The 18,168-nt window shown below is 42.0% G+C and overlaps 2 protein-coding genes across 7 annotated transcripts in view; one reads left to right on the forward strand and one right to left on the reverse strand.

Annotated features, from left to right (window-relative positions):
• Nucleotides 1–6,217: 6,217 nt before the first annotated feature.
• The window catches only part of tns2a (tensin 2a), a 53,166-nt gene continuing 41,215 nt past the window's right edge, over nucleotides 6,218–18,168 (reverse strand). For 4 of the 6 annotated variants that reach the window (XM_031804132.1, XM_031804133.1, XM_020459088.2 and 1 more), the window contains 9 exons: nucleotides 16,301–17,376; nucleotides 16,063–16,194; nucleotides 15,840–15,932; nucleotides 15,441–15,518; nucleotides 15,035–15,115; nucleotides 10,474–10,642; nucleotides 10,233–10,301; nucleotides 9,777–9,806; nucleotides 6,218–7,914 (listed from right to left, as the gene is read on the reverse strand). In XM_031804132.1, coding sequence (XP_031659992.1) covers nucleotides 7,773–7,914; nucleotides 9,777–9,806; nucleotides 10,233–10,301; nucleotides 10,474–10,642; nucleotides 15,035–15,115; nucleotides 15,441–15,518; nucleotides 15,840–15,932; nucleotides 16,063–16,194; nucleotides 16,301–17,376 — 1,870 coding nt within the window. In that variant the 3' untranslated portion in view covers nucleotides 6,218–7,772. The remainder of the gene's footprint in view (nucleotides 7,915–9,776; nucleotides 9,807–10,232; nucleotides 10,302–10,473; nucleotides 10,643–15,034; nucleotides 15,116–15,440; nucleotides 15,519–15,839; nucleotides 15,933–16,062; nucleotides 16,195–16,300; nucleotides 17,377–18,168) is intronic. The other 2 variants (XM_020459086.2, XM_020459087.2) reach the window with 2 other exon arrangements.
• Nucleotides 11,045–14,576, forward strand: LOC109869162 (dihydropteridine reductase-like). The gene is made up of 7 exons (XM_020459089.2): nucleotides 11,045–11,507; nucleotides 12,091–12,183; nucleotides 12,375–12,471; nucleotides 12,581–12,721; nucleotides 12,829–12,937; nucleotides 13,016–13,099; nucleotides 13,372–14,576. Exons 1-7 carry the CDS (start codon nucleotides 11,415–11,417, stop codon nucleotides 13,469–13,471), a joined length of 717 nt encoding a protein of 238 aa, XP_020314678.1. The 5' UTR covers nucleotides 11,045–11,414; the 3' UTR covers nucleotides 13,472–14,576.

The following is an 18,168-nucleotide window of genomic DNA, read 5'->3' on the forward strand; positions in this document are numbered from 1 at the left end:
TTTGTGTCGCACTGCTTTGCTTTATCTTGGCCAGGTCGCAGTTGTAAATGAGAACTTGTTCTCAACTGGCCTACCTGGTTAAATGAAGGTGAAATAAAACATTTATGAAATAAAAAAATGTGTTGAGGTTGGGTGATTGTCGAGGCCATGTCATCTGATGCAGCACTCCATCACTCTCCTTCTTGGTCAAATAGCTCTTACACAGCCTGGAGGTATGTTGGGTCATTGTCCTGCTGAAAAGCAAATGATAGTCCCACTAAGCGCAAACCAAGAAGGGATGGCGTATCGCTGCAGAATGCATTGGTAGCCATGCCGGTAAAATGTGCCTTGAATTCTAAATAAATCACTGACAGTGTCACCAGCAAAGCACCATCACACCTCCATGATTCACGGTGGGAACCACATATGCGGAGATCATCCGTTCACCTACTCTGCGTCTCACAACGACATGGCAGATGGAACCAAAAATCTCAGATTTGGACTCATCAGACCAAAAGACAGATTTTCACCAGTCTAATGTCCATTGCTCGTGCCTCTTGGCCCAAGCAAGTCCATTCTTCTTATTGGTGTCCTTTAGCAGTGGTTTCTTTGCAGCAATTAAAAATATATATATTTCACCTTAGAGCCACTGAGACGCCAGCGTCTCACCTAGCCAACAGGAAATGGAAATGCGCAACGCCAAATGCTAATAGTACTCGATAAAACTCAAACTTTCATTAAAACACACATGCAGGGTACTCAATTAAAGCTACACTCGTTGTGAATCTAGCCAACATGTCAGATTTTAAAAATGCTTTTCGGCGAAAGCATGAGATACCTGAACGAGACGTAAACAAAAGAATTAGCGTAGCCGGCGCTACACAACACGCAGAAATAAAATATAAAACATGCATTACCTTTGACGAGCTTCTTTGTTGGCACTCCAATATGTCCCATAAACATCACAATTGGTTCTTTTTTTCGATTAATTCCGTCCATGTATACCCAAAATGTCCATTTATGAAGCCCGTCTGATCCAGAAAAAAACAGCTTTCCAAAACGCAACGTCATTTTTTTTTTATGAAAAAAGTTGCCTATAAACTTTGCCAAAACACTTCAAACTACTCTTGTAATCCAACTTTAGGTATTTGTAAACGTTAATAATCGATCAAATAGATCACGGGGCGATCTGTATTCAATAGCAGCAAGTCTTGAAATCATGGACGATTTTCTCTCTTTCATAACTTCCCAAGGTGTACCCTCTGACAGGAAGTGCCTATTCCTCATTTCACCAAAGATTAACTTCAACTCAATTCTGGCGACATCGTGTGGAAGCTGTAGGAACTGTAAACTGGGCGCTATCTATTTTCCCTTGCCATAGACAATACAGGGAACTGGCGGAGGGATATATATATATTTTTTGAGAACACTTTATCCTTGGGGTTTTGCCTGCTACACACATTCTGTTATAGTCACAGACATGATTTAACCAGTTTTAGAAACTTCTGAGTGTTTTCTATCCACACATACTAATCATATGCATATACTATATTCCTGGCATGAGTAGCAGGACGTTGAAATTTTGCATGCTTTTTATCAAAAAGTTGAACAAATGCACCCGATCTTTAAGAGGTCGCCAAGTTGATAAAGCAAAGCAGTGCGACAAAAACAACAACACAGAGTTACACATGGGATAAAAAACGTACAATCAATAGCACAATAGAAAAATCTGAATACAGTGTGTACAAATGAAGTAAGGAGGTAAAGGCAATAAATAGGCCAATAGTGGCGAAGTAATTACAATTTAGCAATTTACACTGGAGTCATATATATATATGTGCAGATGAGGATGTGCAAGTAGAAAAACTGGTGTGCAAAAGAGCAGGAAAAACAAAAACAAATATGGGGATGAGGTAGGTAGTTGGTTGGATGGGCTATTTACAGATGAGCTGTGTACAGCTGCAGCTGTTCTGACAGCTGATGCTTAAAGTTAGTGAGACTCCAAATTCAGTGATTTTTACAATTTGTTCCAGTCATTGGCAGCAGAGAACTAGAAGGAAAGGGCCAAATGAGGTGTTGGCTTTGGGGATGACCAGTGAAATATACCTGCTGGAGCGCGTGCTACGGTTGGGTGTTGCTATGGTGACCAGTGAGCTGAGATAAGGCGGAGCTTTACCTAGCAAAGACTTATCGATGACCTGGAGCCAGTGGGTTTGGCGACGAATATGTAGCGAGGACGAGCCAATGAGACCAATAATTTTGCACGCCCAATTTTTCAGTTTTTGATGTGTTAAAAAAGTTTGAAATATCCAATAAATGTCGTTCCACTTCATGATTGTATCCCACTTGTTGTTGATTCTTCACAAAAAAATACAGTTTTATATCTTTATGTTTGAAGCCTGAAATGTGGCAAAAGGTCCCAAAGTTCAAGGGGGCCGAATACTTTCGCAAGGCACTGTATATGTTAATGTTGAAAATGACTATTGTACCTGGAAATGGCAGATTTTTTATGGAATATCTACATAGGCGTACAGAGGCCCATTATCAGCAACCATCATTCCTGTGTTCCAATGGAGTGTTGTGTTAGCTAATCCAAGTTTATCATTTTAAAAGGGCAATTGATCATTAGAAACCCTTTTGCAATTATGTTACACAGCTGAAAACTGTTGTCCTGATTAAAGGAGCAATAAAACTGGCCTTCTTTTGACTAGTTGAGTATCTGGAGCACCAGCATTTGTGGAGTCGATTACAGACTCAAAATGGCCAAAGTACTTTCTTCTGAAAATCGTCAGCTATTCCATGCGAGCAATTGCCAAGAAACTGAAGTTCTTGTACAACGCTGTATACTATTCCATTCACAGAACAGCGCAAACTGGCTCTAACCAGAATAGAAAGAGGAGTGGGTGGCCCTGGTGCACAACTGAGCAATAGGACAAGTACGTTAGAGTGTCTAGTTTGAAAAACAGACACCTCACAATTCCTCTGGTACTTCATTAAATAGTACCAGAAAAACACCAGTCTCAACGTCCAAAGTGAAGAGGCGACTCTGGGATGCTGGCCTTCTAGGCAGAGTTGGAAAGAAAAAGACATATCTCAGCCTGGCCAATAAAAAGAAAAGATTAAGATGGGAAAAAGAACACAGACACTGGACAGAGGAACTCTGCCTAGAACGCCAGCATCCTGGAGACGCCTCTTCACTGTGGATGTTGAGACTGGTGTTTTGCTCAGTTGTGCACTGGGGCCTCCCACTCCTCTTTCTATTCTGGTTAGAGCTAGTTTTCCCTGTTCTGTGAAGGGAGTAGTACACAGCGTTGTACGAGATCTTCAGTTTCTTGGCAATTTCTTGCAAGGAATAGCCTTCATTTCTCAGAACAAGAATAGACTGGTGAGTTTCGTAAGAAAGAAAACATTTTCTGGGCCATTTTGAGCGTGTAATCGAACCCACAAATGCTGAAGTCCAGAGAGGACATACAAATAAATAAATAATCACAACGTATTTATCTCATGATCACAACATGAAAAAAAGTTGTTTTGTTGAGATCACGAGATAAATAGGAGTGGACAGTATGGCTGAGGCGGCAGAGCCCATGGTGGATCAGCGCATATGTTTTTATTGATTGTTACACTAATGGATGGTACATTTCATGCTAACATCATGCTTTCATTTGTATTTGGAGCACATTATCAGTTTATAAGTTAGAATGTTAGCAAGCTAAATGTCCTTTACCTTGAGCTAAAAGCTCTCTTGGGGCATCTGAGCCTGTCTCCCAGGCTGTAGCCAACCCCCAAGACCATAGCATGCAAGCAACAAAACAGCTACAGGGCCTTCAGAAACTATTCATACCCCTTGACTTATTCCATATTTTGTTGTTACAGCCTGAATTTTCTCACCAATCTACACACAATACTCCGTAATGACAAAGTGAAGGAAAAAAAAGGTTTTATCAAATACATAAATATCTAATTTACGTAAGTATTCTCACCCCTTTGCAATGAGCTCAGGTGCATCCAATTTCCTTTGATCATCCTTGAGATGCCACTACTACTTCATTGGAGTCCACCTGTGGCTAATTCAATTGTTTGGACAAGATTTAGAAAGAAACACACCTGTCTATATAAGGTACCACAGTTGAAACAATTTCTAGAATGTAGAAAGTTTGGTCTCCATAATTGGAAAATGTAAAAAAATATGGAACTACCTAGAGCTGACTGTTTGAACCAAACTGAGCAACCGGGCAAAAAGGATCTTGGTCAGGGAGGTGACCAATAACCCGATGACCATTCTGACAGAATTACAGAGTGCCTTAACTGAGATGGGAGAACCTGCCAAAAGGACAACTGTCTCTACAGAGTTTCACCAATGGGGGTTTATGGGAGAGTGGTCACATAAAGCCACTCCTGAGAAGAAGCCACCTTTTCAGCACACCTGGAGTTTGCAAAAAGGCAAGTGAAAGACTGAGATCATAAGGCAAACGATTATGTGGTCTGATGAGACAAAAATGTAACTTTTTGGCCTGAATGCAAAGCACTATGTCTGGAGAAAACCAGGCACAGCTCATCAACCATCTAACATCATCCCTACTGTGAAGGATGATGGTGGTAGCATCATGCTATTGGGATGCTTTTCAGTGGCAGGGACTGGGAGACTGATAAGGATAGAGGGAACAATGAATGGAGCCAAATACAGGCAAATCCTTGATGAAAACCTACTTCAGAGTGCAAACAACCTTAGACTAGGGTGAAGATTTACATTCCAACAGGATAATGACCCCAAAGATACAGCCAAAGCAACACAAGAATGGCTTCAGAACAAGAAAGTCCTTGAGTTACCCAGCCAAAGCCCAGACTTGAGTCCCTTTGAAAATCTGTGGAAAGACTTCAAGATTGCTGTTCACCGCCGTACCCCATCTAACGTAGCAAAGCTTGGGAAAATCTGCAAGGAAGAATGAGAGAAAATCCCCAACTCTAGATGTGCAAAGCTGATGCAGAAAACCCAAAATTACTCAAAGCTGTAATCGCCTCAAACGTGCTTCAACAAAGTATTGACTCATGGTGTGAATACTTATATACATTTGATTTTCTGTATTTCATTTTCAATACATTTGCAAAAATAAAAATGTAAACATATTTTCACTTTGTCATTATGGGTATTGTGTGAGGGGGGGAATTTAATCCAATTTAATCAATTTTGAATTCAGGCTGTAACGCAACAAAACGTCAATGGGTATGAATTATTTCTGAAGGCACTATGTGCAACAGTTGAAGATTAAACTTAAAAGTAAGATAAGAGGGTAAAGGCAATGTTCATAAGGCAGTTTTATGTTGTTGGGATTGTTCACTTTACTGCCCTAGATTATGGGGGAAACTGCAAATGTTTTAATTGAGCACAATTAGCTAGTAAATCCAACCCTTAAGTCCAAGTTGTTGACAAGATTGTAAATACTAAAAGCATAGTCTTGCCAAGTACTACACAGCACTAGCACAGTGTGATGTATGGACGTCTGTCTGGAGGCCCAGCTTGGACAATAACTCCGTAGTGGCTTGTAAAAGGGATCTTTGTAATGGCAACTGCTGTGGTATTAACCAGGTCAGGATAACTTTAATTACATTAAGTCACTCACTGTCCTATTATGTTGAGCATCTTGCTAATGTTGTTTACATTCCAAAGCACACCCTCTTGTTGTCATAGACCTACATAGAATAAGCTAATGAAATGGCTTGAAATGTAGTTTCAGAGTTGTTTTTCGAGAAAGTTTAAATGTTACGTTTGTGGTATTTCCAAGTTTGTGGATTGGCTGTTTAATTTGAAGAGTATTATTGCACTAAATGGCAATAGAGATGGCCTGAGTGCCTGTCTGTTTGACAATGACTGACAGGGAGTTGGCATGAAAATGACAGCAATGAGTTGACAAGAGCATGGGACGAGGCTACAATGGAGAAAGGTGAAATTAAAACAGATGATGTGCGATGTAAAAAAATAACTTGATGGATCTTGCTTTTTAGATATTTTTGAATAAATGTATATTTTTCAAATGCAGAATTCTAAAATGGAGAAAAATAATTAAACTAATAAAGATGGTTATTTTTTGGGACCTGTCTGTATGTCTCCTCTGTTTGTGACATCTTTGTTTCAGGCCTGATTCTTGCTCTTGAAAAAATTAAGCAAAACACAAATTCTGGAGTACAGTTTAGAAACCTAGTGATAATAAATCCAATGAGCAGAAGTCAGACTTGGTACCAGAATTTTAACTTTTTTAAATGTTTTATTATATTCTTCATTTGTGCATACAAAGCTTTCTTAAAAAATAGCATATAACATAGATTTTCTTACAAATGTTTCCTTTTGTCCTCCCTTTCCTAGCTGCATGTGAGAAAATATATTACTACATAGAAAGATCAATAAGAAAACAGACCACAATATATTACCGCTGTCATACAAAGTAGTGTCTTTCTATTTCTTACAAAAACAATGCAAAACACTAAGAATACAAATACATGAAGCTTAAAAATATGAACGATTAAATCTTAATACAGGAGTGCTCTGTCTTTGGTTAAGGACATAGGACCTTAGACAACTGTCTGCTTTGTGTGTTAACTTTGTACATAAAGTCATACAGGTAAAAATATATGTGGGAGTTACATTGATATTGTGACTTATTCTTGTCTTGTTTTTAACGTTTGAATACATTTCTCAATGTTATACAGTATAATAAGGACTAGTATTTGCCCCATATTCTAGATAATTGACCCACAAAAAAATTGTGGAATAGAACAAAATGACTATTTGCAGCAATATTGTGTATTGCTCTTAACAGGAAAAGCCATAGGTATAAATACAATACATTAGAGACGGCATTGGTGCGGCACACCATTATTCCTTGGTTACTACAAACTTTTCTTTCTAGAGTACAATTCATACGAACGTACATGTGAACAAAACATAACAATACCCCATTATCTCTAGTACTGACCATATCTGTGCCCTAGCCTCTACACACACTGATACCCTAACCACATACACTCTCTCCCTTGCACATTACAAATAGACGTTTCTCACATTCACTTTTACTTTCTACTGTAGCCTACTAGCAAGTGACGACAAGGTAACTTTAAGGTAATAGGAAATTAAAGGCCCAGTGCTGTTAAAAACTAGGTTTCCTGTGTTTTATATGTATTTCCAAACTGAGGTTGGAATAATACTGTGAAAATGATAAATGCCTTTTTAGTTTAAGAGCTGTTTGAAAGGACCGCCTGAAATATCCGCCTGTTATGGTGGGATCGAGTTTTGGCCTGCCTGGTGACATCACAAGGCGATTCATTTGTTAATAGACAAATAAGAGAGTTCCAAACCTCTCTGCCAAAAACAGCTAGTTTTTCAGTTTTCAGCTTAGACCACTCACAGACAGTTCTAGCAAAATTGTTGCTTGAGAAATTGCTCTTTGCTGAGATTATTATTATTTTTTTTACAATTTTAATTGAAAACAATTACAATAAGGTACTTAATTGTTACCCAGAAATGATTTGATATTGAGATAATAAAAATGGCTGCATTGGACCTTTAAGGCATTTTTAGACATTAGACATTTAAACAACTAATACAGTTGGACTATAATTCAAAATGCCAGTCATGTTTGAAATGTTGAGCCTTTTGGTTCCAAAACTCAGTCTTTAAGAAGAGGCCACCGCCAATGGTGCTTTGTGGGTCTGTAAAGCATTTGTTTTGAAGCCTCCTCTTTGGGAGTTGTAACACTGTTGACAGTGTAACACCGGTGACGGGTCTTTGGCTTGGTTCTCTACCTGCGCTGCGGCCCTAACATCACCTTGTTGATGAAGTTGACAATGGCAGAGGCTGGCTGCTCCGGGTCGAGCTCAGCAAACAGATGACACACGTTTTCTGCCATGCTGCCTGGCTTCTTGGCTACAAACCCAAACACCCTATTGAACAGAAGGAGGAGGGGGAGAGAGGAAATAGATATTAGAGGGTTAGAAATACACACCTTAGGGCTAGATTCGAACCTGACTGCAAAAGATCCGCATTATAACGCAATTGACATTTAAAAACAAGGTTTCTTGCGTTTGTGGAAACTGCATTCATGGTAAACATTGCATTTGTCGGCTCAATCGGAAATGACCTTTAAATATAAATTGCACTATATTGCAATTATTCTGCGTTCCGGATTGAATCAAGCCCCTATTTAGACACATTGATGCCCATTCTTACTGGTTTAATACTATGAGTGAGACTTCTGTTACTAAACGCTCAATTCAATCAGATCCGTTTTGGCAGTGTCAGAGATGCAAATTCTTAAGTGGCTCCCGGCATTAGAGGTCAAACGATTAATCGGAATGGCCGATTAATTAGGGCCGATTTCAAGTTTTCATAACAATCGGAAATCGATATTTTTGGGTGCCGATTTCCAATTATAAAAAATAATAATAATAATAATAAAAATTTAAAAACTTTTATTTAGCTAGGCAAGTCAGTTAAGAACACATTCTTATTTTCAATGACTGCCTAGGAGCTGTGGGTTAACTGCCTTGTTCAGGGGCAGAACGACAGATTTTCACCTTGTCAGCTCAGGGGATCCAATCTTACAACCGCACAGTTAACTAGTCCAACGCTCTAACTCCACGAGTAGCCTGCCTGTTACACAAATGCAGTAGAAGCCAAGGTAAATTGCTAGCTAGCATTAAACTTATCTTATAAAAAACAAGCAATCATAATCACTAGTTATAACTACTGATCCAGTTTAGCAGGCAATATTAACCAGGTGAAATTGTGTCATTTCTCTTGCGTTCATTGCACGCAGAGTCAGGGTATATGCAACAGTTTGGGCTGCCTGGCTCATTGCGAACTAATTTGCCTGAATTTTACGTAATCATAGCATTTTTTAATCGGCCGATTAATCGGCATCGGCTTCTTTCGTCCTCCAATAATCGGTATCGACGTTGAAAAATCATAATCAGTCGACCTCTACCCGGCATTATACCTAAAGCGGACATTGCCATTGGCTGAACGGAATCATATTAAGAGAAATTCTATGCAATCTTGTATACAAGTATGAACACTGGAATGTGAGATGCAATCTACACCTCGATTATGATGATAGCAATCCTCATTATTTCGTAGAAATGATTTTTCATTTTGAGCATAATTACTTTTATTATAGCCTACACTTTCTGATTCTGAACTTCTAACACGAGTCAAGCGGAGCAGTTGCTCCAAAGCAGTTCCACCTCCGAAAACCGCTGTATCTGTGTCTGCTATCGCAGGTTTATGCTTGATCTGATTGAATCGAATCTAGGCCTAACTCTTTAGACAGGAACAGGCTGAGACTAACATATGGGCCAGGTAACCAAACAAAGTTACCGTAGTAGAAGGTAGAACCTGGAAGGATAATATTAGCCTCATCTGATTATCCTGATCTCGCGAGCTTACAGTACATTATGTTCCGCTACTCGGATTCAGTGAAGTGCGTAGCGGTCAGGATGGTGGATCAGGCTATCATAATATCTCCTAAAGCTAATATACGATAAAAATAAATAATAATCGAACTACACAAATGTACATAAAGCCTATGAACTGGCATAAAACAGAAGCTGTGAGCATGAATATTGGTGAACATGAATTGGTGACCGTGATCAACAGATACTGTATTTACTGGGATGATGGTAAAGGCACAAAAGCAATATGATGCCATGCAGGTAATCAAACATCGTGTCACACCGATCACAACACATACAAACACATCACACTCCCAAACAAACATATGCACAAACACACATAGAGCACTTACTTAGATGTTGTTCTGTCTGAATTAGTCCACCTGAAGCAAAAGAGAAAGACAGAACGGACTCAAGACCCACACTGACAGACAGAGCTCGCAAACAAGCACAGGCATGGGTACAGGTGCAGTCACAGCCACGGCCTGCATTGCCCAGGCATAAACACATCACATTCTCTCTCCCACAAACACACACACTCAGAAACACATATTTCAAGCTCACACACACAGATCCATGCGCAGGTTTACAGCAAAGGATGAATTAAATATGGTGATGACAGAATGGATATGCCTCAATGTTTTCTCTTGTTTAGATGGTTAGCTGAGATGGTTTATAAACAGGGTGGTCGAGGTGTATTAGATTGCATAAGGGCACAGTCTTCATGTAATTCATGTTATATGTCATGGCTGACTGACATTTCAATTGTTTGTGAATGGTTTGTGTTAGTGTGCTACTCCAGTGCCCACCTCCTGTCCTGGGGGTCGATACTGCTGAAAGTCACACTGTTGACTGGGTAGTGTCTCCTGAAGAACACCCTATAGACAGACCGACAGAAAGACCATTTAGTGTGACCAATGATATCACTATCATATGTACTATTCTACCACAATACATCCATACAACCTTTCTTCCTGTTTTCTTTCCTAATCACTAATGACTTATGTGGGTGACATTTAGACCATATGATTTTGTCAGTGGTAATGTTACCTGCGCTGGCTGTCAGTCAGTGTGATACCCTGTGAAGACACTTTAAAGTGGACCACTGTGGCCGCTGGCTGGGGGTTTCGTGCCAGCGTGGCTCCGGTTGCCTTGGAGATGGCCTGTGGTCCAGTCAGTGACTCAGTCTCCACAGAATTCAGGTAGAGCACGTTGCAGGCTGGACGGGAGAGGGGTGGGAAAAAGTCAGAACATTCAGGAAGGGAACTGTGAGAGAATGATTTAGTTTCAAATTCGACATTTGTATATATTTAACCTTTATATAACTAGGCAAGTTTTTCGGCATTACATAGTACTGTATCAATAGCGTATCAATAGCAGCTAATGCATTATGCATTACATAGGAATTATATCAGCTCACATCACAGTGATTAATTCATTCTGTTCTGTTTTTTTTTTTGTACGGTATCGGAACAGCTAAGTCAACACGGAAAGTTAGTACTCTGACGTCCCAACTCCCCCTGCTGGGCAAACGAGCTCACACTCTTTTAGTGATTGGCCAGATTTCACTTTGGAGAATCTCCATTGGTCCTCCGGGCGGTATTTGGTTAGTAACTAGTTCCGGGTGAAATGATCATTGAGGTGGAAGGGTGGTCACTAGTTACCACAGCCAGAAAGTCAAAAATGCCTATTATCGTAAACATTCATGAATCAACTTTTTTTCTTCTTAATTTACGGTTACGCATAATGTTATCAGTGTTATTAGGGTTAAGAGTAAGGTTTAAAATCAGATTTTAAGAAGATCAATTGTAGAAATACGAGGGGTTTAGCCATAATTATGACTTTGTGGCTGCGGTAACTAGTCACGATCAGGTGGAAGAGCAAAGTCTGAACGGAGGAGTTTATAATCTAGTTCTAGAATTTACAACAGCCCCTTCTGTCCGCGGACAGACTACTGGAGATTAGTTAACGTACCAGACGAAGCTATAGGTATGGCGGCGGGAGAGGCACGAAAAGTCATCATCTACGGCGGGAAAGGAGCACTAGGAGCCACTTGTGTCCAATACTTCAAGTCTAAAAACTGGGTGAGAATTGACAGACAGACAAACTTTTGTTCTTCTTTGTAAAGCTACAATGAACGATATTAGCTTCAACAACGGCAGGTATATGAACAGTATAGAAATATAACTGAGGCCGACTGTCAGATTTCTAGTGTTGTTATTATGGTAGCTCTTGTAAGGTGTATTCACTAGGAACAAACGGAACCAAACAAAAGCAAACGGAACGGAATTTGTCTAATTGAAACGCTCGTTTTCGTTGCCAAACGTTTTGAAACGGTTTGCTACTTTGTGTGCACTAATGATATACCCCTAAAACGAGTTTCTATTGGACAAATTCCGGTAAGTCGCTCATCGTTTTGTTATGTTTGCTTCCGTTTAAGAAACGTTTTGAAACAAAATCGGCGGAATTAATATACCCCCAGGTTTAAGGTGTAACGTTGGTGCCTGTAGGAGTAGAATTAGGAACTGTCTTAACTGGCCAGGTACCCCTCGCTAAAGAGCACTCTAACCTCAAGGATCTTTTAACCGAACTAATAAATAGAATATGACGAGCTGAAGCCATACTCAAATTGCAGCCCTGCCTACAGTACTGTGTGTGTTTCTCCAGTGGGTGGCTTGTATTGACATCAATGCCAATGAGGAGGCAAGTGCCAACATCCTAGTCAAACCAACCGACTCCTTTACTGACCAGGCAGAACAGGTGAGACCCTCCCCGCTCCTCCTCTCCTTGTCTCGTCTCTTTCCCTCAGCTATTTCCTTCAACACCACAGAGGGAAGGGAAGGAGATGAGGGAAGAAGAGGACATTAAGCCAGGCTGTGTGTGTTATATGCTGTATGTATGCCCATGTTGATCATGGAGAGTGTGTGTGTGTGTGTGTGTGTGTTGCCTAGGTGACAGCGGATGTGTTGTCGTTGCTAGGCGACCAGAAGGTGGATGCCATCCTGTGTGTGGCGGGAGGATGGGCCGGCGGTAGCGCCAAGGCTAAAGGTCAGGGCTCGACACAGACGGACACCCACACAACAACTGATCTCTCTTTCCCTCTCTTCAGCCCTGTATAAAACAATGATCGTGTGTGTGTGTGTGTGTGTGTGTGTAGCTCTCTATAAGAACAGTGATCTGATGTGGAAGCAGAGTGTGTGGACGTCTACCATTTCCAGTCACCTAGCAACCAGACACCTGAGAGAAGGGGGGCTGCTCACACTGTCTGGAGCTCAGGCTGCCCTGACCGGAACCCCAGGTACACACACAGACACACACTGCTTGGCTTTTATGATTGGCATCCATTAAGAATGTGAGCAGTAGATTCCATATATTGTTCTCTCCCTCCTCTGCATGTGTGTGTAGGAATGTTGGGTTATGGTATGGCGAAGGCAGCGGTCCACCAGCTGTGTCAGTCTCTAGCGGGAACCAACAGTGGCCTCCCTCCACAAGCTGCTGCTGTCACTATACTACCGTAAGACAGACGAACACACACAGACAAACAGACACACGTTCACACCAGTCTGTAATCATCTTTTGCACTCTCTGACAGCATTACCTTGGATACGCCTATGAACAGGAAGTTCATGCCTGACGCTGATGTCACTTCCTGGACACCACTGGAATATGTGGCAGAGTGAGTGTGCGACAGTGCTGTCCATACACACACCACACAAAATGTACTATAATGATGTAATATACCGTATTTAGCTATGGAATCAGATGTGTGCAGTGCTAGGGCAAAAACTAAAATGCGCACCCCATTGGATCCCTAGCACCAGGATTAAGAAGCACTGCTTTAACACAGTACTGTAATTCAGTGCTGTCTGATGTGATGTTTTAGAATGTTATACTGGGTTGTATTCTACCATGCTGTGATCTATGGAATGTTCAATTGTGTTGTTCCAGAATGTTCTATGGCTGGTCGACAGGAGAGAACCGACCGGCCTCCGGAACTCTGCTGCAGCTAGTGACATCCCAGGGCCAGACACAGGCCACACCGATGTAGAGGCGCACTCTTCCGCAATCATCTGCTCACTGTCCTCAGTGAGAACTGAAATTACCACAACACTACTTATGCTGGGCGCGTTCAAGCAGATACATTTTGTCTAGTCGGTCACCGCCTTTCAAAGTGTGTTGCATTATGGGGATAAAAATAGTTCGACATGTGCCTACATATCGATTGCATGAACTCTACAAATGTTTTTTTTTTTTTTAAATGCAGCTTCATTTGTGCTTCTAAATCAGCATTGCTTGCTGTCTAGCGTTTTAGGCTGGGTTTCTGTATAACCACTTTGTGACATCTACTGATGTAAAAAGGGCTTTATAAATTTGATTTGAGTTAAGCAATCATTAGGGTGTTTTTGCTTGACCCACGTGAACGTGACCAAAGACGTGACTGAAACAGGAACCACCTTTGCCATGAATCTAAAGCTACACGGAATAAAAAGTGATATTTAAGATCTAATCAATTAATTGTACACATGTTATGTTTTCAGTTTGTGATATGGTGGTACATAAGTTTATTTCAACAATTTGTAAAGAAAACCTTTTATAAACAATAGCAGCTATGTTGATACTGCCATATTGACCTGAGCCTACTGCTGGAAAACCCCCACAGTGTCCTAACTTTTGACTGTCGCAGATGCACCTCCCCTGCCTTCACTCACCGACTAAATTTACTGTGGGCTTTGTTAGCATTTACTGCTCAAACACATCTGTGTGTCAGTGATGTGCAGTCAGGGTAGGCAGTGCTTACTCTAATGACAATCTAATCAAAATAGCTATTATGAAAGTCAAATTGAAAAGACAATTATATTTAAGTATTTTTTTGTTATCTAATATTTGTTTTCTCTCTCAATTTTTTTAAAAATCTCAAATCCCCAAATGTACTAAAACTGCATCAAATCCTCGAGTCGCCAGGGTATGCATCGCGATCGTCTTATGCAGTGCCTTCCTTCCCGTTAACTGAAATGCGCTCCAGTCACTGTTGATGGACGTTTCAGGCATAGGGCTTTGCTGCCTTCTCCATGATGCTAGCTTTATTCATTTAATTGAGCGGATTTCATAGTTTGCACATGCGTATTGCCTTTGAAATAAATGGATAAACAGTGCTTATTTGGGGCGTCTACATAGTTTGGTGCTGGCATCCCCTGAGTGTCAGCTAGCAAAAACAATAACCTGACAAAATGCATATTATGCATGCAAACATTTTTCCATTCATCCAGAAGGATAGACGAATGGATTTAATTTACAAGTGGAGGTAGGCTTAGAAGCATTTTCATTAGCAATTGGCAGGTCACTGTTGAATGAATGAATGAATATGATTTCCCATAATGAATAATGAATATGAGAAAAACTGGTATATTATACAAATGTATAAAACATGTGACTTGCTCCATCATTATCAGTTGCATGGACTACAACATATTTACGCCCTATATACTGTGGAAAATAAGATGTATTACATTATAAAGCACCACGGTGTTCATATATGTCACACACAACAGGGTCTCTCACCAACAACAGCAGGAATGCAGCCATTTGTAGTTGACTAGGCTAGGGAACTCACCTGCACCCTGTTTCAGCAGGTCGGCAGCAGTGCTCATGTTACTGGCAGTCGACTGCAGCGCCTGCATTTCTCCAATGGGATCTGCAACACAGGGATGTACAAATTAGATAAAGGTATTTGAATCAATATCTATACTCTGTCTCCATCTGGAGGAAATTGCTGGAAATATTTCAACCTCGCCAGAAGGTTATAATTCTATGCATTATGTATCAGTGAAAAGTGCTACAAACATAAAATGTCTATGTACTATTATTACACAAATTGCCTAGGGATTAGGGATTGTGAGAGGGTACTTAGCATCAATGGTTATAAAACAGCTTATGTTTACTTCGGTGGGGACTGGTTCCCATTAAAATGACTCCAGCCGGCTAGCTAATAATAACCCATAATGTGAGTGACTGCAGACCTTTTTCTGGGATCCGTAGGGAACAGGGTAGAGAAATGGGGGTGATGGAGTGCTGGTACACCAATGCAGACAAACTCCCTGTGGAACACAGACATTTAGGGCTCTATTCAATCTGTATCGTTGAATTGTTACCGATTGCACGATAGAAATGTAAAGGTAATTTTTGATTGAGCCGACATATGCAGCATTTACTGTGAATGCAGTGCCTTTAAATTTCAATCTCGCTGTAATGCTGAACTTCTGCGATACGGACCGAATAGAGCCCTTAGACTAAATGATCCATTGGGAACAACAACTATGGAACATAATGAATGAATGCCTAAATAGCTGAATACTGAAAAAACTCAAACAATATAGCCCAAAACTGAGAGTATACTATTCTTAATGTGAACATCTCACCAAAATGGGGCTCATTCTGACACCCTTTAATCTTCACTCCACGGGGCCCCGTCTCAATCAGGAAGTGTCGCACCAGCTGCTCTAATGGATTGGCTACCATGTGTGTGTTAGGGAGAGAACATGAAGAACACTAATTAGCTAGCCGAAATTGAAGTGCTTTGTGTCGAGGAAATGTAGGGTGTTGAGATGAAGGCAAAAGGCTTGGGCAGTTGTTGAGTCATACCTTTGCTGCTGTGGTTGTTGACGTTAGCGGGCGGGATGGCCACCTTCAGTGCCAGGCCATAGGCACCCTGGAAGGAGTTGCTGTCCCGGATAAGAAACGCCCCTGGTTCTCTCTCCTTCAGCGCAGCTATGGCTACAGGCAAACAGAAAATAGACATAAAAAAGTTTCATGCATAATATTGATTGCATAACAGTCAAACGGCTTTCTTTATGACGAGTTAAAAAGTAACTTAAGTTACCTTGGTCCCTGGAGATGCCAGGCTTGTACCAGAAGCGTGAGCTGTCCTGGACAAACTTAACACTGACTCTGCCTGCCATCTCTCCTTCCAGAGATATAATTCCTTCTCCTTGGCCTGCAGGAGGTGCCATCTCCCCCACCATTGGAGAGAAGGTGACATGGTGCTGTGAGAGGGAGGGCCTCAGTGTACCCACCCCGCCGTTAGGTGATCCTGGCCGGGCAGACTGCCGCCGTTTCTCTGGGAGTGGGGGCTGGGGGATGGTGACAGCAGTGTAGCCCGAGTATGGCACATGGGGGGCAGATTGGGCACAGCAGCCAGTGGCAGAGGTGGGGAAGGTGGGGGTGTCATGTCCCTCAGGGGCTGAAGAGTGCCCACTGGCACTGCCCTCCATGCCAGGGTAATGCTGCAGGGGTCCTGGGGACTCAGTGCCCAGCATAAGCCTCCGGCCCAGGGTGGCGAAGCCAGGCACAGGAGGTTCTGAGGAGGGGGAGCCCTCCAGACTGCTGATGAAAGGCTGGGGGGAGGAAGGGGCCTTAGTGGGGGTGGAGATGGATTTAGGGACCTCTGGGTTCAGCTCCCTGGGTGGACATGCTCCATTCAGCTGGCCCTGAGCTGGGCAGGGTCCCGTTGTGCCAGCTGCAGAGTTGGGGTGGGGTGGCTGGTGCTGGGCAAGGGGTGGCTGGTGCTGGGAAAGAGGAGGCAGTGCAGCAGTCTCTGTAGGAAGGGTTGTCTCTGGACCAGGTGGGCTAACTTTCTCAGGGGGGGCCTGAGTGGGTGATACGGGGAGGCAGTGGTTGCTGGGTTGGCTGGTTGTAGGTGAGAGTGTGGTACAGTCGTTCTGGGGCTGGTTGGGTGAGGGTGGATGTGTCGGTGTGGTGCAGTGGCTGTTGAGTTGGGTAGGGGAAGGTGTGGGTGTCACGGATGAAGACTGTGAGGGGTCAGGGATGTGTTGCTGGTTGAGCTGAGATACTTGAGCAGCAGTACTATCGGGCCTATCCTGGGACTGGGCAGATTCAAAGTCACTGTTGACTATGTCAGTCGATCGAACTTCATTCCCTTGTACACCTAGACTGGGCCTAAAAAAATGTTAAAGTCATTAAAAGAGATATGCAATATATTCTTACATGACATTTTGAAATGTTTATTTAAGGAAATTGTCTGGTACTTCTGCATACTATAAACTCAGCAAAAAAAGAAACATCCCTTTTTCAGGACCCTGTCCTTCAAAGATAATTCGTATAAATCCAAATAACTTCACAGATCTTCATTGTAAAGGGTTTAAACACTGTTTCCCATGCTTGTTCAATGAACAATAAACAATTAATGAACATGCACCTGTGGAACGGTCGTTAAGACACTAACAGCTTACAGACGGTAGGCAATTAAGGTCACAGTTATGAAAACTTATGACACTAAAGAGGCCTTTCTACTGACTCTGAAAAATACCAAAAGTAAGATGCCAAGGGTCCCTGCTCATCTGTGTGAATGTGCCTTAGGCATGCTGCAAGGAGGCATGAGGACTGCAGATGTGGCCAGGGCAATAAATTGCCATGTCTGTACTGTGAGACGCCTAAGACAGAGCTACAGGGAGACAGGATGGACAGCTGATTGTCCTCGCAATGGGAGAACCATTTGTAACAACACCTGCACAGGATCGGTACATCCGAACATCACACCTGCGGGACAGGTGCAGGATGGCAACAACAACTGCCCGAGTTACACCAGGAAGGCACAATCCCTCCATCAGGGCTCAGACTGTCCGCAATAGGCTGAGAGGCAGGACTGAGTGCTTGTAGGCCTGTTGTAAAGGCAGGTCTTCACCAGACATCACCGGCAACAACGTCACCTATGGGCACAAACCCACTGTC

This window comes from Oncorhynchus kisutch, linkage group LG24 (genome assembly GCF_002021735.2).
Source record: "Oncorhynchus kisutch isolate 150728-3 linkage group LG24, Okis_V2, whole genome shotgun sequence".
NCBI lineage: Eukaryota > Metazoa > Chordata > Actinopteri > Salmoniformes > Salmonidae > Oncorhynchus > Oncorhynchus kisutch.